This window comes from Heterodontus francisci, chromosome 6 (genome assembly GCF_036365525.1).
Source record: "Heterodontus francisci isolate sHetFra1 chromosome 6, sHetFra1.hap1, whole genome shotgun sequence".
Taxonomy (NCBI): domain Eukaryota; kingdom Metazoa; phylum Chordata; class Chondrichthyes; order Heterodontiformes; family Heterodontidae; genus Heterodontus; species Heterodontus francisci.
In genome coordinates, this window is record NC_090376.1 from 89,467,753 (window position 1) to 89,482,082 (window position 14,330).

General features: G+C 47.3%; 1 protein-coding gene across 1 annotated transcript in view; it reads left to right on the forward strand.

Annotated features, from left to right (window-relative positions):
- LOC137370992 (piwi-like protein 4) overlaps window positions 1-14,330 on the forward strand; it is a 157,235-nt gene that overhangs the window by 92,629 nt on the left and 50,276 nt on the right. The window contains exon 10 of the mRNA XM_068032897.1: window positions 9,624-9,741. Coding sequence (XP_067888998.1) covers window positions 9,624-9,741 — 118 coding nt within the window. The remainder of the gene's footprint in view (window positions 1-9,623; window positions 9,742-14,330) is intronic.

Below are 14,330 nucleotides of genomic sequence, written 5' to 3' on the forward strand. Positions count from 1 at the left end.
GGGCTGGTACCTTCTTTCCTTTTTTCATGTTGTTTGGTGCGGTGTTGCAGTCCACTTTTCGGGCAATGACCCTGAGCTCCAAGCACCCATTGAAGCAGGTGGACTGTGGCGAGACAGAACCTGATTGACCGGGGGCTGCCCGGTTTGAGGCGGGTGGTAGCTGTCCAGTGAGGTGCGATGACCTCTCCCACCGACAAAGGCAACCCGTGGCGCCCAATCTCTACGCCAATTGAGCTGGACTTATAACCCGTAACTTCTGCCTTCCGTGTTGTTTCGGTCACTGTGAGGCGACTATGGAGTGACCTCTCCATGGCGCATGCCTGGGCGAATGTATGGAGGTTGTGAGTTGCCCAAGCGTCAAAAACCCCCCTCTCGGTCTTTCTGGTGGGGTCCAAAGGAGTGCAGAGCACGACGTTTAGCACCGGTATGGCTGCAGGAACTGCCGGAAACATGCCAAAGGTGACACATGACCGCCTATGGGGTTCCGCTCCGGATTTTCTGTTGGGGTTTACTCCCTTAGCCTTGGACTCTCCCGAATCGCCCACAAGGCAGTGGGGTTGTTAGGGCCCCTGTCAGGGATAGGTGGATGCCGGTGGGAGGAGGGGGTGCGAGGTGGAGGGAAAGGGGTGCTGGGAAAGGGGCTGTAGAGGTGTGGGGGGGGTGCAGGGGAAGTGGGTGTGGGGGGGTGAGCTGGGAGTGGGGAGTTGGGAAGGGGAAGCGGGGGGGGAATGGAGTGCAGGTAATAAAACATTTCATCAGTTCCCACCATCGACGTCGGGAAAGCTCATCCATGTCCTCCGGGAGGTGAGCGACAGCCTCTGGCGCCAGTACCAGCAGGAATTCGCCGACATTGCACTGCAGATGCGCTACGAGCCACACATCTCCCGCGGGTGCTTTGAAGTGTGGCCAAGGAGCCGTTCTGTGATGGAGTCAACTGGGGCCGGGTCGTGGCTTTTTATGTGTTCGGGGGCACCTTTTTCTCAATGCTTCCCCTCTGTACTAGGTCTTGTTACCCTCGGGTTCCATTGCTCCTTCTTCTCTGCCTCTCTGCACTGGACTTACCGCACGCTGTGGCCGTAGACGCTCTGGACGATGTCGACAACAGATAGAAGATCAGAGTATCACCAGCTGTACTTTGCAATTTTGTCCGGTAGAGTAGTGTAGCCTCGGCGTCCAGAAAACTGGATATCAATTTCAGCAAAATTCAGTGCTCATTGAAGAAAGCAAAGAGCAGGTATGGCTGGGAGAGGGCAGTGGGCCCAGGTAAGATTGAACTAGCTGTTAACTTGTAGTTAGGGCTAAAATGTATTGATTAAAGAGCCAGGGAAATTTAAACAGTTTAAGAGGGTAAATTGGGAGAGAAAGCACTAAGAATGGGAGCAGATGGCCATGGATAGAGTTGCACAGCAAGGGAGCTTGCAGCCCAGGAGCCATCTTTGAGTCAAGATAGAGGTGAATGGGTATGATCTAATTGCCATTATATTCGTAAGGGAGGACCTCAGATCAGAAGAACAAAATGTGGAATCTGGGTGGAGCTAACAAACAGCAAGGGGCAGCAAACGTTGGTGGGAGTTGTTTATAGGCCACCAAACAGTAGTGGTAATGTGGGGCATGATATTAATCAGAAGATTAGAGAAGCATGTAGCATGGGTAATACAGTAATCATGGGCGATTTCAATCTGCATATAGACAGGGTAAACATAATGAGCACTAATGCTGTGGAGGATAAGTTTCTGGAGTGTGTTAGGGATGATTTTCTAGAGCAGTATGTTGAGGAACCGACTAGAGAACAGGCTATTTTACATCTAATATTATGTAATGAAAATGGGTTAATTAATCATGTAAAAGAACCTTTAGGGACATGTGACCATAGTATAATAGAATTTTATACTAATTCTAATTTTACATTATGTTCGAAAGTGAGGTTGTTCAATCTGAAGCCAGGTTGTTAAATTTCAACAAATTATTAAGGTATGAGGGGCAAGTTGGCTGAGGTGGATTGGGAAAATACATTAAAAGGTACGACAGTACGCGGTGGACTAAAAGCATCTATAGGTATGTAAAAAGGAAACATATGGCTCAGAAAAATGTGAGTCCATTACAGGCAGAGTCAGGAGAATTTATAATGGGGAATAGAGAAATGGCATAGTAGTTAAATGATTACTTTATATCTGTCTTTACAGAGGAAGGTACAAGAAATCTCCCAGAATTAGAGATCCAAGGGATTAGGGAGAATGAGGAATTGAAGGAAATTAATATTAGTAAGAAGGTTGTATTGGAGAAATTAATGGGGCTGAAGATTGATAATTCCCTGGGACCTGATATTCTACATCCCAGAGTGTTGAAAGAAGTAGCTATGGAGATGGTGGCTGCATTGGTGATCATCTTCCAAAATTCTATAGATTCTGGAATGGTTCTTGCAGATTGGAAGGTTGCAAATGTCAGTCCACTATTTAAGAAGGGAGGGAGAGAGAAAACAGGGAACTACAGACCTGTTAGCCTTATATCAGTAGTAGGGAAAATGCTAGAATCTATTCTAAAGGATGTGATAAATGGACACTTGGATAATAATCTAATTGGGCATAGTCAATGTGGATTTATGAATGGGAAATCATGTTTGACAAACCTGGTGGAGTTTTTTGAGGATGTTACAAACAGAATTGATAAAGGGGAGTTGGTGGATGTTGTATACTTGAATTTTCAGAAGGCTTTTGATGAAGTCCCACACAGGAGGTTGGCTAGCAAAATTAAAGCACAAGTGATAGGAGTTAATATACTAACATGATTAAGGATTGGTTAACAGGCAGAAAACAGAGTAGGAATAAACAGGTCATTATCGTGTTGGCAGGCTGTGACTGGTGGGGTACCGCAAGAAGCAGTACTTGGGCCCCAGCTGTTCACAATATATATTAATTTGGATGTGGGGAGCAAATGTAATATTTCCAAGTTCGCGGATGACACAAAAATAGATAGGAATGTGTGTTGTGTGGAAGATGTAAAGCGGCTTCATGGGGATTTGGACCGACTTAGTGAGTGGGCAAGAACATGGCAGATGGAATATAATGTGGTAAAATGTGAGGTTATCCACTTTCGTAGGAGGAATAGATGTGCAGAGTATTTCTTAAATGGAAAGAGATTAGAAAGTGTAGATGTACAAAGGGAGCTGGGTGTCCTTGTCAATGTCACTGAAAGCTAACATGCAGGTGCAGCAAGCAATCAGGAAGGCTAATGGTATGTTGGCCTTTATTGCAAGAGGATTTGAGTACAGGAATAGTGAAGTCTTGCTCCAATTGTACAGAACCTTGGTTAGACCGCAACTGGAGTACTGTGTGCAGTTTTAGTCCCCTTGCCTTAGGAAGCATGTTATTGCCATAGAGGGAGGGCAACGAATGTTCACCAGACTTGTTCCTGGGATGGCAGGACTGTCCTATGAAGAGAGATTGGGGCAACTAGGCCTGTATTCTCTAGAGTTTTGAAGAAAGAGAGGTGATCTCATTGAAACCTACAAAATACTTACAAGGATAGACATGGTAGATGCAGCTAAGATGTTTCCCCTGGTTAGGGAGTCTAGAACCAGGGACACAATTTCAAAATAAGGGGGAAGCCACTTGGTACCGAGATGAGGAAAAATTTCTTCACTCAGCGGGTTGTGAATCTTTGGCTTCTCTACCACAGAGGGCTGTGGAAGCTCATTAATTGTGTATGTTCAAAGCAGAGATTGACAGATTTCTAAATACCAATGACATAAGGGGATATGGGGATAGCGTGGGAAAAAGGCATTGAAATCAATGATCAGCCGTGATCATATTGAATGGCGGAAAAGGTGCGATGGGCTGAATGACCTACTCCTGCTCCTATGTTCCTATGCTTTTTGATATCACGTGGAGTGAATCAAATTGGCTCAAGACTGGGATTAGTGATGCTGGGGACCTCAGGAGAAGGCCGAGATGGATCATCCACTTGGCACTTCTGGCTGAAGATGGTTGTGAATGCTTCACCCTTGCCCTTTGTACTGATGTGCTGGGCTCCCCCATCATTGAGGATGGGGACGTTCCTACTGTTAGTTGTTTAATTGTGCACTGCCATTCACAACTGGATGTGGCAGGGCTGCAGAGCTTTGACTTGATCCATTGGTTTTGGGATTGCTTATCTCTGTCTGTTGCATGCTGCTTCTGCTGTTTGGCATGCAAGTAGTCCTGTGTTGTAGCTTCAATGGATTGACAGCCTCATTTTGAGGTATGCCTGGCGCTGCTCCTGGCATACTCTCCTGTACTCCTCATTGAACCAGGGTTGATCCCCTGGTTTGATGGTAGTGGTAGAGTGAGGGATATGCCAAACCATGAGGTTACAGATTGTGTTTGAATACAATTCTGCTGCTCCTGATGGTCCACAGCACCTCATGGATGCCCAGTTTTGAGCTGCCACATCTGTTCTGAATCTATCCCAATAACCACGGGTGGTAGTGCCACATAACACAATGGAGGGTATCCTCAGTGTGAAGACGGGACTTCATTTTGGCACTGATTGTGTGGTGGTCACTCCTACCAATACTGTCATGGGCAGATGCACCTGCATCTGGTAGATTGCTGAAGCCAAGGTCTAGTACGTTTTTCCCTCTTGTTGGTTCCCTCACCACCTGCTACAGGCCCAATCCGGCAGATATGTCCTTCAGGTCTCGGTCCTCTTGGTCAGTAGTCATGCTACTGAGTTACTCTTGTTGATGGGCATAGAAGTCTCCTGCCCAGAGTACATTCTGTGCCCTTGCCACCTTCAGTGCTTCTTTCAAGTGGTGTTCAACATGGAGGAGTACTGATTCATTAGCTGAGGGAGGGTGGTATGTGGTAATCAGCAGGAGGTTTCCTTGCCCATGTTTGACCTGATGTCATGAGACTTCATGGGGTCTGGAGTCGATGCTGAGGACTCCCAGGGCAACTCCCTCTCTACTGTATACCACAGTGCTGCAACCTCTGGTGGGTCTGTCCTGCCAGTGGGACAAGAAATGACTGGGAAAGATGATGGTGGTGTTTGGGACATTGGGTCTAAGCTTTGTTTCTATGAGTATGACTATGTCAAGCTGTATCTTGACTAATTTGTGGGACAGCTCTCCCAATTTTGGCACAAGCCCTCAAATGTTAGTAAGGACGACTTTGCAGGGTTGACAGGGCTGGGTTTCCGGTGCCTAAATCGATACCGGGTGTTCTGTCCAGGGAGATGGTGGCGTAGTGGTAATGTTGCTGCACTAGTAATCCAGAGGCCCAGACAATACTCGGGACACTGGTTCAAATCCCACTGCAGCAGCTGGTGAAATTTAAATTCAATTAATTAATGAAAATCTGGATTTGAAAACTTGTCAGCAATGGTTACCATGAAACTACCATTGGTTGTCCTAAAAACCCATCTGGTTCACTAATGTCCTTTAGGAAAGGAAATCTGCTGTCCTTACCTGGTCTGGCCTACACTTGACTCCAGACCCACAGCAATGTGATTGACTTTTAATTGCCCTCTGAAAAGGCCTAGCACTCCATTCAGTTGTACAAAACCAATACAGAAATGTTGAAAAGGATTAAAACTGCCTCTGCCTCTCTCTCCTCCTCCTGCTCACTCATGTTGTGCTCTTCACCCAGTGCCACCCTTTCTAATCGTGCAAGAGGACCCACCGATGTGAGCGTATCTGTGCTGGTGGAGGATGCACTTGAATGATGTGACACTGCTGGGTCTGTGGCTTCCATATCGTCTGAGGACCCCAGTGATGTTGCTGTGGCACTGACGTGCGACCCCTCCACAACTGGCCTTGTGGGAGACATAAGAAGGAGATGATGAGAACTCGCCTCTGACAGCAGATTTTTATTTTTTTATTTTATTTACAGATACAGCACTGAAACAGGCCCTTCGGCCCACTGAGTCTGTGCCGACCATCAACCACCCATTTCTACTAATCCTACATTAATCCCATTACCCTCTCACATCCCCACCTTCCCCTCAATCACATCCTCAATTCCCCTACCACCTATCTATACTAGGGGCAATTTATAATGGCCAATTTACCTATCAACCTGCAAGTCTTTGGCTGTGGGAGGAAACCGGAGCACCTGGCGAAAACCTACACGGTCACAGGGAGAACTTGCAAACTCTGCACAGGCAGTACTCAGAATCGAACCCGGGTCCCTGGAGCTGTGAGGCTGCGGCGCTAGCCACTGCGCACTGTGCCGCCATTGTGCTTCTGCCGAGCTGAGGCTTCCCAATGCAGCTGAAGTTTTGACATGCTGTCGCACGGGGAGGAGTGCACTCTATCCCCTTCATTTACAGAGTTCAATAACTTTTCACCCTCTCCTACAGGTATTTGCATCTCTCAGTTACCCACTTCCTCGTGTGGCACCACCCTCTCCATGTCCAGTGCTGCCTCCATCATTGCAGTAAGGCGAGCTGGAGCACTCCTCCTCCTGTGCAAGCTATCTCCCTAGCATTGTGCGCTATCTTCTGCAAGGAGAAAAGAGAAAGAGAGAGATAAGACAATACTGTCCCTTTTATTTATTCGTTGTTGGGATGTGGGCATCGCTGGCGAGGCCAGCGTTTATTGCCCATCCCTAATTGTTCTTGGGAAGGTGGTGGTCAGCCATCTTCTTGAACCGCTGCAGTTCATGTGGGGTAGGCACACCCACAGTGTTGTTAGGAAGGGAGTTCTAGGATTTTGACCCAGTGACAGTGAAGGAATGGCGATATAGTTCCAAGTCAGGATGGTGTGTGGCTTGGAGGGGAACTTGCAGGTAGTAGTGTTCCCATGCATCTGCTGCCCTTGTCCTTCTAGGTGGTAGAGGTTGTGGGTTTGGAAAGTGCTGTCTAAGGAGCCTTGGTGCGTTGCTGCAGTGTATCTTGTAGAGGCTACACACTGCTGCCACTGTGAGTTGGTGGTAGAGGGAGTGAATGTTTGTAGATGGGGTGCCAATCAAGCGGGCTTTGTCCTGAATTGTGTTGAGCTTCTTGAGTGTTGTTGGAGCTGCACCCATCCTGGCAAGTGGAGAGTATTCCATCACACTCCTGACTTGTGCCTTCTAGATGATGGACAGGCCATGGGGAGTCAGGAGGTGAGTTACTCGCCACAGGATTCATAGCCTCTGACCTGCTCTTGTAGCCACGGTATTTATATGGCTACTCCAGTTCAGTCTCTAGTCAATGGTAACCCCAGAATGTTGGTAATGGATTCAACCATTGAATGTCATGGGGAGATGGTTAGATTCTCTCTTGTTGGACCTATCATTGTCTGGACTTGTGTGGTGCGAATGTTACTTGTCACCTATCAGTCCAAACCTGGATATTGTCCAGGTCTTGCTGCATTTCTACATGGACTGCTTCTGTATCTCTAGAGTCGCGAATGGTGCTGAACATTGTGCAATCGTCAGCGAGCATCCCCACTTCTGATCTTATGATTGAAGGAAGGTCATTGATGCAACTGAAGCTGATGAAGGGCCTAGGACACTACTCTGAGGAATTCCTGCAGTGATGTCTTGGAGCTGAGATAATCGACCTCCAACAACCACAACCATCTTCCGTTGTGCTAGGTACGGCTCCAACCAGTGGAGAGTTTACCCCCGATGCCCATTGACCTTAGTTTTGCTAGGGCTCCTTGATGCCATATACTGAGTCAAATGCTGCTTTGATGTCAAGGGCAGTCACTCTCACCTCACCTCTTGAGCTCAGCTCTTTTGTCCATGTTTGAACCAAGGCTGTAATGAAGTCAGGAGCTGAGTGGACCTGAACTGAGCATCAGTGAGCAGGTTATTGCAAAGCAAGTGCTGCTTGAGAGCACTTTCGACGACACCTTCCATCACTTTACTGATGATTGAAAGTAGACTGATGGGACGGTAATTGGCCAGGTTGGGCTTGCCCTATCTTTTGTGTACAGGACTTACGTGGGCAATTTTCTACATTGCCGGGTAGGTGCCAGTATTGTAGCTGTACTGGAACAGCTTGGCTAGGGGTGCGGAAAGTTCTGGAGACAGGTCTTCAGTACTGTTGCCGGAATGTTGTCAGGGCCCATAGCCTTTGTAGTATCCAGTGCCTTCAGTCATTGCTTGATGTCATGCGGTGAATCAAATTGGCTGAAGACTGGCATCTGTGCTGCTGGGGACTTCAGGAGGAGGCTGAGATAGATCATCCACTCGGCACTTCTGGCTGAATATTGTTGCAAATGCTTCAGCCTTATCATTTGCACTGTTGTGCTGAGTTCCCCATCATTGAGGATGGAGGTATTTGTGGAGCCACCTCCTCCAGTTAGTTGTTTAATTGTCCACCACCATTCATGACTGGATGTGGCAGGATTGCAGAGCTTAGATCTGATCTGTTGGTTATGGGATCACTTTGCTCTGTCTGTCGCATTCTGCCTATGCTATTTGGCACACATGTAGTCCTGGATTGTACCTTAACCAGGTTGACACCTCATTTTGAGCTATGCCTGGTGCTGCTCCTGGCATGCCCTCCTGCACTCTTTATTGAACCAGGGTTGGTTCCCCCGGCTTGATGGTAATGGTAAAGTGGGAGATATACTGGGCCATGAGGCTACACATTGTGGTTGAGTACAATGCTGCTGTTCCTGATGGCCCACAGCACCTCATGGATGCCTAGCTTTGCATTGTTAGATCTGTTCGAAATCTATCCCATTTAGCATGATGGTAGTGCCACACAACATGATGTGGCTTATTTAAATGAAATGCTGCATTTATCAGTGCTGCTAACTCCTTAGTTGTTTTAGGGATTTGAGACTTGCTGATGGGTCAGTAATTACCCTGGGCACACACTTCTGCCATATTCAGGTGTCGCGTTGCACTCACCTTGTCAGAACAAACAAGGTCATTCTTTTGGCACTATACCCAGGTCCTCCTGACGACACTGTGGCTGCTCACATGCTCTGCCACCCCGAGCCAGGCCTCCTCTGTTTGGCTGGATGGCCTTCTTCTACCCTCTTCACGAATAACATTCCTGGCTTTTCTCGCACCACCTCCAACATCACCTCAAGGGCAGCATCACTAAACCTAACGGCTGCCCTGCCATGGATTCCTAGCCCCTGCCTCTCCCCCTCCTCACTTCTGCCTGCCATTGAGTTTCAAGACAGCTGCCACAATACTGGCTGCCATTATCCCTTTAAATCAGACTCGCAGTTTCAGCTTCTCACCTCCTTCCTGTGCTTGTCTCTGTAATTCACCACCAAACCCACTCTCCAGCCAAATCGCGCCAACCTCCAGGAAAATTGGAACCCACGACTGCTTACCCCTCAGAGCGGGGTTGGGACCCAGAAATGGTACTGTTGTTAGGGTCCTGACCCCAAACGGAAAATCCTACCCTTGGTCTTCATTTTCACACTCAGTGAATTAAATGGTTAATATTCACCAGACTTTTATAATCATCTGCAATTCATTGAATGTTTTTTTGGGATCAAATGCCTTTCGAGTGGTTCTCATTTCAATCATGTGCCTACCATTTGGAGTGGAGCTGCTCTGTCCTGTGTGGTGAGATTCCCCAATACTGATGTTATCAGAATAATGTATCACGAAGTGAAATTCTAATTGAGGTTTGTTTCACTCATACAAATAACAATTTTGATCCATTTCGCCTGTATTTTTTCCCCACAGGGCTAAGTAACCAGGCCCGCTCTGATTTTCACATAATGAAGGATCTGGCCGCGGAAACACAGCTGACTCCTCAAAAGAGACAACAGAGACTTCACGAACTGATAGATAATATTCAGCGGTAAATAAATGGTTTATAAGACAAATGTTTACCTGTATTTTTAATTTTTAATTTGGAAGAACAGCAGCTAAATATTTTGTGGATTGATCCGTTGCCATGGATGTTAACATGGAAGGTTAGCACTAGGAATGGAACATTTCAATTTTAGACACTCAGTGTAAGCATCGGGCACCCCAGCTCAGGCTTAGCATAGCTAAATGCCTTGTAAAACCTCCTCTACTCATCCAGAATAACATACTCAGCCCCAAACTCTCAAGATGATCCCCAAATGCATTAGTTGATATTTTACTTATTCCCACATCAACTAATAAACTTTGGTGTGTTGGAATGTCCAATTTCAACATGGTGACCTAATTATAATTTTACTTGTGGTTTTCAAGTCTCCGATGCACGGCCGGGAGTGTGGTGTGCATCCACTTGACATGGTTGTGCATTTAAAGGGCTAATCCAAAGATAGAATTTGGAGGAGTTAGGAGTTTGTACAAAGAAAGGGAGAAGTTTTGTGATGGATTTAGGATGGTCAAGGACGGCACCTCGGTTTAACAGTGCATAGCTTGATGTACAGCTAAGTGCAGTGAGAAGTAGGAGGAGATAATCTTCCTCAGAAACAGGAGGAAGAAACCTGACATCACCAAGAAGGCATGGTTGGAGGTTGTTGATGGAGCATTGAGTCTAATTCCTGGATATAGTGCAGGAAGAGGTTTAATAATAACCAGGACAGGAAAGGTGAGTACAGTTGCTGATTCACCTGCAGTGCGTAACTCCCCACCTCACTCTGTCTTGTACTCTGTGACATCACTCCTCACACCCACTTAAGTTTCAAGAGACTCCTCATCACTTCTTGTACACTTCCTCACCTCCCCATTTATCCAACCATCACTGCCACTCACTCCAATCCTTATGCACCTGCCAGGTAGTCAGCCTCACTGAATGCACTGCATCCAACAGGTGAACACATGCCTTACAGTCACTAATAGATCTGTTAATTCCTCTTAGCAGGAGAAAAGAATGCAAAGAGAGAGGACTGAAGATGGCCTGTCACAGATTGTGCAGCTGGCAGATGCAGTGGAAAAGGTCATGGAGATCAGTGGCATCTCTGTGTCCCTGATCACTGGAGATGAAGAGACTGGGAATTTGCAGATGCCTGGTGACCGATTTAAAAATATATCTGACACACATCTCATACAAGACCTAGTCATGTTATTTCTGCAACAAATGGAATATGATAGGCCTGAATATGCTGAGTGGCAATATTGCTACATTGTCAGTACTAATTCATATCTTTTTCTTCACTCCTCCAGGACCTTCACATGTAGAGCAGCAGTCTGCCAACTTTCCTGAGGACAATTCCTCAGAGGATCTCATTCTTTCTGAAGGTGCATCATCATAGAACATAATACTATGTACCAGTGCAAATACTCACACTTCGTGCAGTAATTTATTTAGCTGGATTTTCCCTTGGTGATTCACAATTCACAAGCGAGCACAGGCAGACACTGGGGGAAGGAACAGCTGTAGAGCATCTGCGCCAGGAGGTGCACAGCTGTCCAAGCTCTGCACAGCTGGATATGTGCTGAACCTCCGAGACCATCAGTAAAAAGGAGAATTCTAGAGGCATGGCAGCAACCAAATGTGCCACGCAAGCTCTCCACGACAGAAGACAGGATAGAGGAGTCCAGCATCAACATTAGTGGATTGGTGTTGCAGGTCATTGCAAGAATGTTTGCCATGGAGAAAGTGACCATTCCCTTGAAATACAAATGAGACAATACAGACCATGAACACAGCTATGCAGACTTTGGAAACCAACATGTTGGCCAGCTTAAATAGGACCTTAAATGGAAATAGAAAATGCTGGAAATACTCAACAGGCCCGACGTTGGAGAGAGAAAGAGAGTTAACATGCTGCATTTTAAGATTCCGCCAGTGAAATAGGCAGCGGGCGTGAAAAAATGTAGCCCACATGCACAGGATTTCAATCGCAGCAGCTCATTTGCATAGCCGCGATGCCAGCCCCCATCCAACAGCAATGCGCAGGCGCCATTTTTAAACGGCTTACAGCCCTCAATGTACATTTAAAATTTAAAGGGCCAGTTAATGGAAGTTTTTGCAAAAATGAATAAAATGACTTTTCCATTCACTCTTCCCGTGCCCCCCCCCCACCCGTGGCATATCATAACATTCCTGCCCTTCCCCCCCCCCCCTCCCCACCCCCGAATACTAGCCCTGAAAATTTGAAGCTCCGCCCCCCCCCACCTCCCCAAAATTCAGAACCTTTATCCTTTACCCCTTCCCCACTAGCGCCCCACCCCCTCCGACCAATCCGCAGCGTTGTAACCCCCCCACATCCTTGGACAGAGAAGATCACCTCCTCCCCCTCCTTCCTACAGGTGTCGTGCTTCGTTTTCCCCAAACGCGGCTTTGAAGGCGCAGCATTGTCAGCCACCAGAATAAAGTGGTGGTTGAATCGCTGAGGTCTGCGTGGTAAGTAGGCATTAACATATTTTAATGTGGGTCCCGTCTCTGAGCGGTGGGACGGTTGCCACGAGGTCCCGCTGCCGCCGCCAAGATCAGTATGGGGCCTGCCCCCTTCGGGGTCAGTGGCGGGCCTCCTCCGTACTGATCTTCATTGCACCCCCCCCCCCCCCCACCACCATTCACGGCGGGGGAGAAGCTTGAAAATCTTGCCTAACGTTTCAGCTCTGACCTTTAATCAGACCAGCTACCTAATCTGTGGCCTTACAATGTGCCACTCGTGCACCAAGCTGCTCCCCAGCAAATTGATGTGCCACTGGTCCAGGAGAAAGGGGACATGGAAGTGGGAACTCCATTCAAAGTGCTCCCACATCTCACCTGTTACGCCCTTCATTAACCAGTACCTGACATGCTGCCTCCTCTCCTGATCGTCGGGTCTGCCCCTCCACTGTTGCAGGTCTTTGGTGGGGCTCTCATTGGCTCCAAGACACAGAGGTTGTTGGCCAAGTGCATCTCAGGAGTCAGAGCAGCAATGTAAGTAAAATACTGTAGATCATGGAAATCTGAAATAAAAACAGAAAATGCTGGAAATATTCAGGTCTGGCAGCATCTGTGGAGAGAGAAAGTTATTTTTTCAGGTTGATTACCCTTCATCAGAAATGATCCATTTTGATGAAGGTCATCGACTGGAAACGTTAGCCACATAGGTAGCCTGCCATTACTTCTGCTAAAGCCACAGGGGACGCACCAAATTGAAGCATTTGGTAGACTAAGAGAAAACAATTGCAATTCATCAAGGGGATACACATGGTGTTTGAGAAGATGTTGTGTTGAAAAGTTTAACTTTGTTATCATGGCACATAAAATTTATTCATTTGCACCACTTCCCGATGTTGCCCATTCTTCCATGCTGAGTGGGAACTCACCTTTTCATTTGCTTCATGATGTACATGAAACCTTGAATTGACAGGACGAACTGGGAGATGTGCAACTTGTGGATAGTTATGGGACTGCTTTGTGTTAGTGGCAGGTGGGTGGGACGGGATGGTCTGGGAAATATAGTTAACTTTGGTACAGTATGAGCAACTAACAGAACCTTTTGAGCTGTTAGGGCATCCCTGGCATCCTGAGCAGCGATGTGAGTGGCTGGACTGGCATTGAATGCCCCATTTTCACTTTTCTCCTCATTCACATCCTCCTCTTCATTGGCATCATCATCATCATATGGTAAATTATGAGTGCCTCCTTCGGCCTCCACCTCTAAACCTTGCTGCTGTGCACTGTTCTGCAGAGCACAGCATGTCACAATCTTTCTGTGGACCCTCGCTGACAAGTACTGAGAGGCACCTCCAGACCTGTCTAGGCACTTGAAGTGCATCTTCAGCATGTCACCAACGGCTTGCACCATGACACATCTGGTGGCCAAGTGGCTGTCGTTCTCCCCCTCTTAGGCTTTATTGGTGGGATTCCTCACAGGTATTGAGAGCCATCCCTTCAGTCTGCTTGTGGATGCAAAGACATCAGGGATGTAGGACTGCTGCAGGTTGAAAGCATAGTGGCACCACCCCCCCCCCCCCCTTTTCCCGCTCCCCCGAGAATGTGGTGCTCACCTGCATAAACCCTTTCTGTGGTTGCACACCAGCTGTACAGTGATGGAATGAAATCCCTGTGGGTAATGAATACCATTTGATGTGGTGGTCTTTGGATTGCATTGTGTGTGCAATTGATGGCAAATTGTATTTGTGGGAAGTCAGCCACAGATGTGAAGCTGAGTGCCCGTTTCTTCTTGGTATTGTCATTGCAGGGGAAGTGACATAAATTGGCGCTCTGGCAAACAACTCTCCATCACCTGCATTTTGCATTTATATGCAGCCGACTAGGAGACCCTGAATGTCTCCATTGGCGCACTGGAAAAAAAACAGAGGCAAATAAATTATGGGCATTGAAGACTTTCACAGCAACTGGCAATGTGTGGCCACCAGGTCCAGCAGGGAGCAGATCTTCAACGAGGAAGCTACATGTGTCTACGACAACCTGATGTGTCAAACTGAGCTTCTGAAAGCACTGTGCGTTAGGGAGGTCAAGGAAGCTGAGCCTCTGTTTGTACAGTCTGT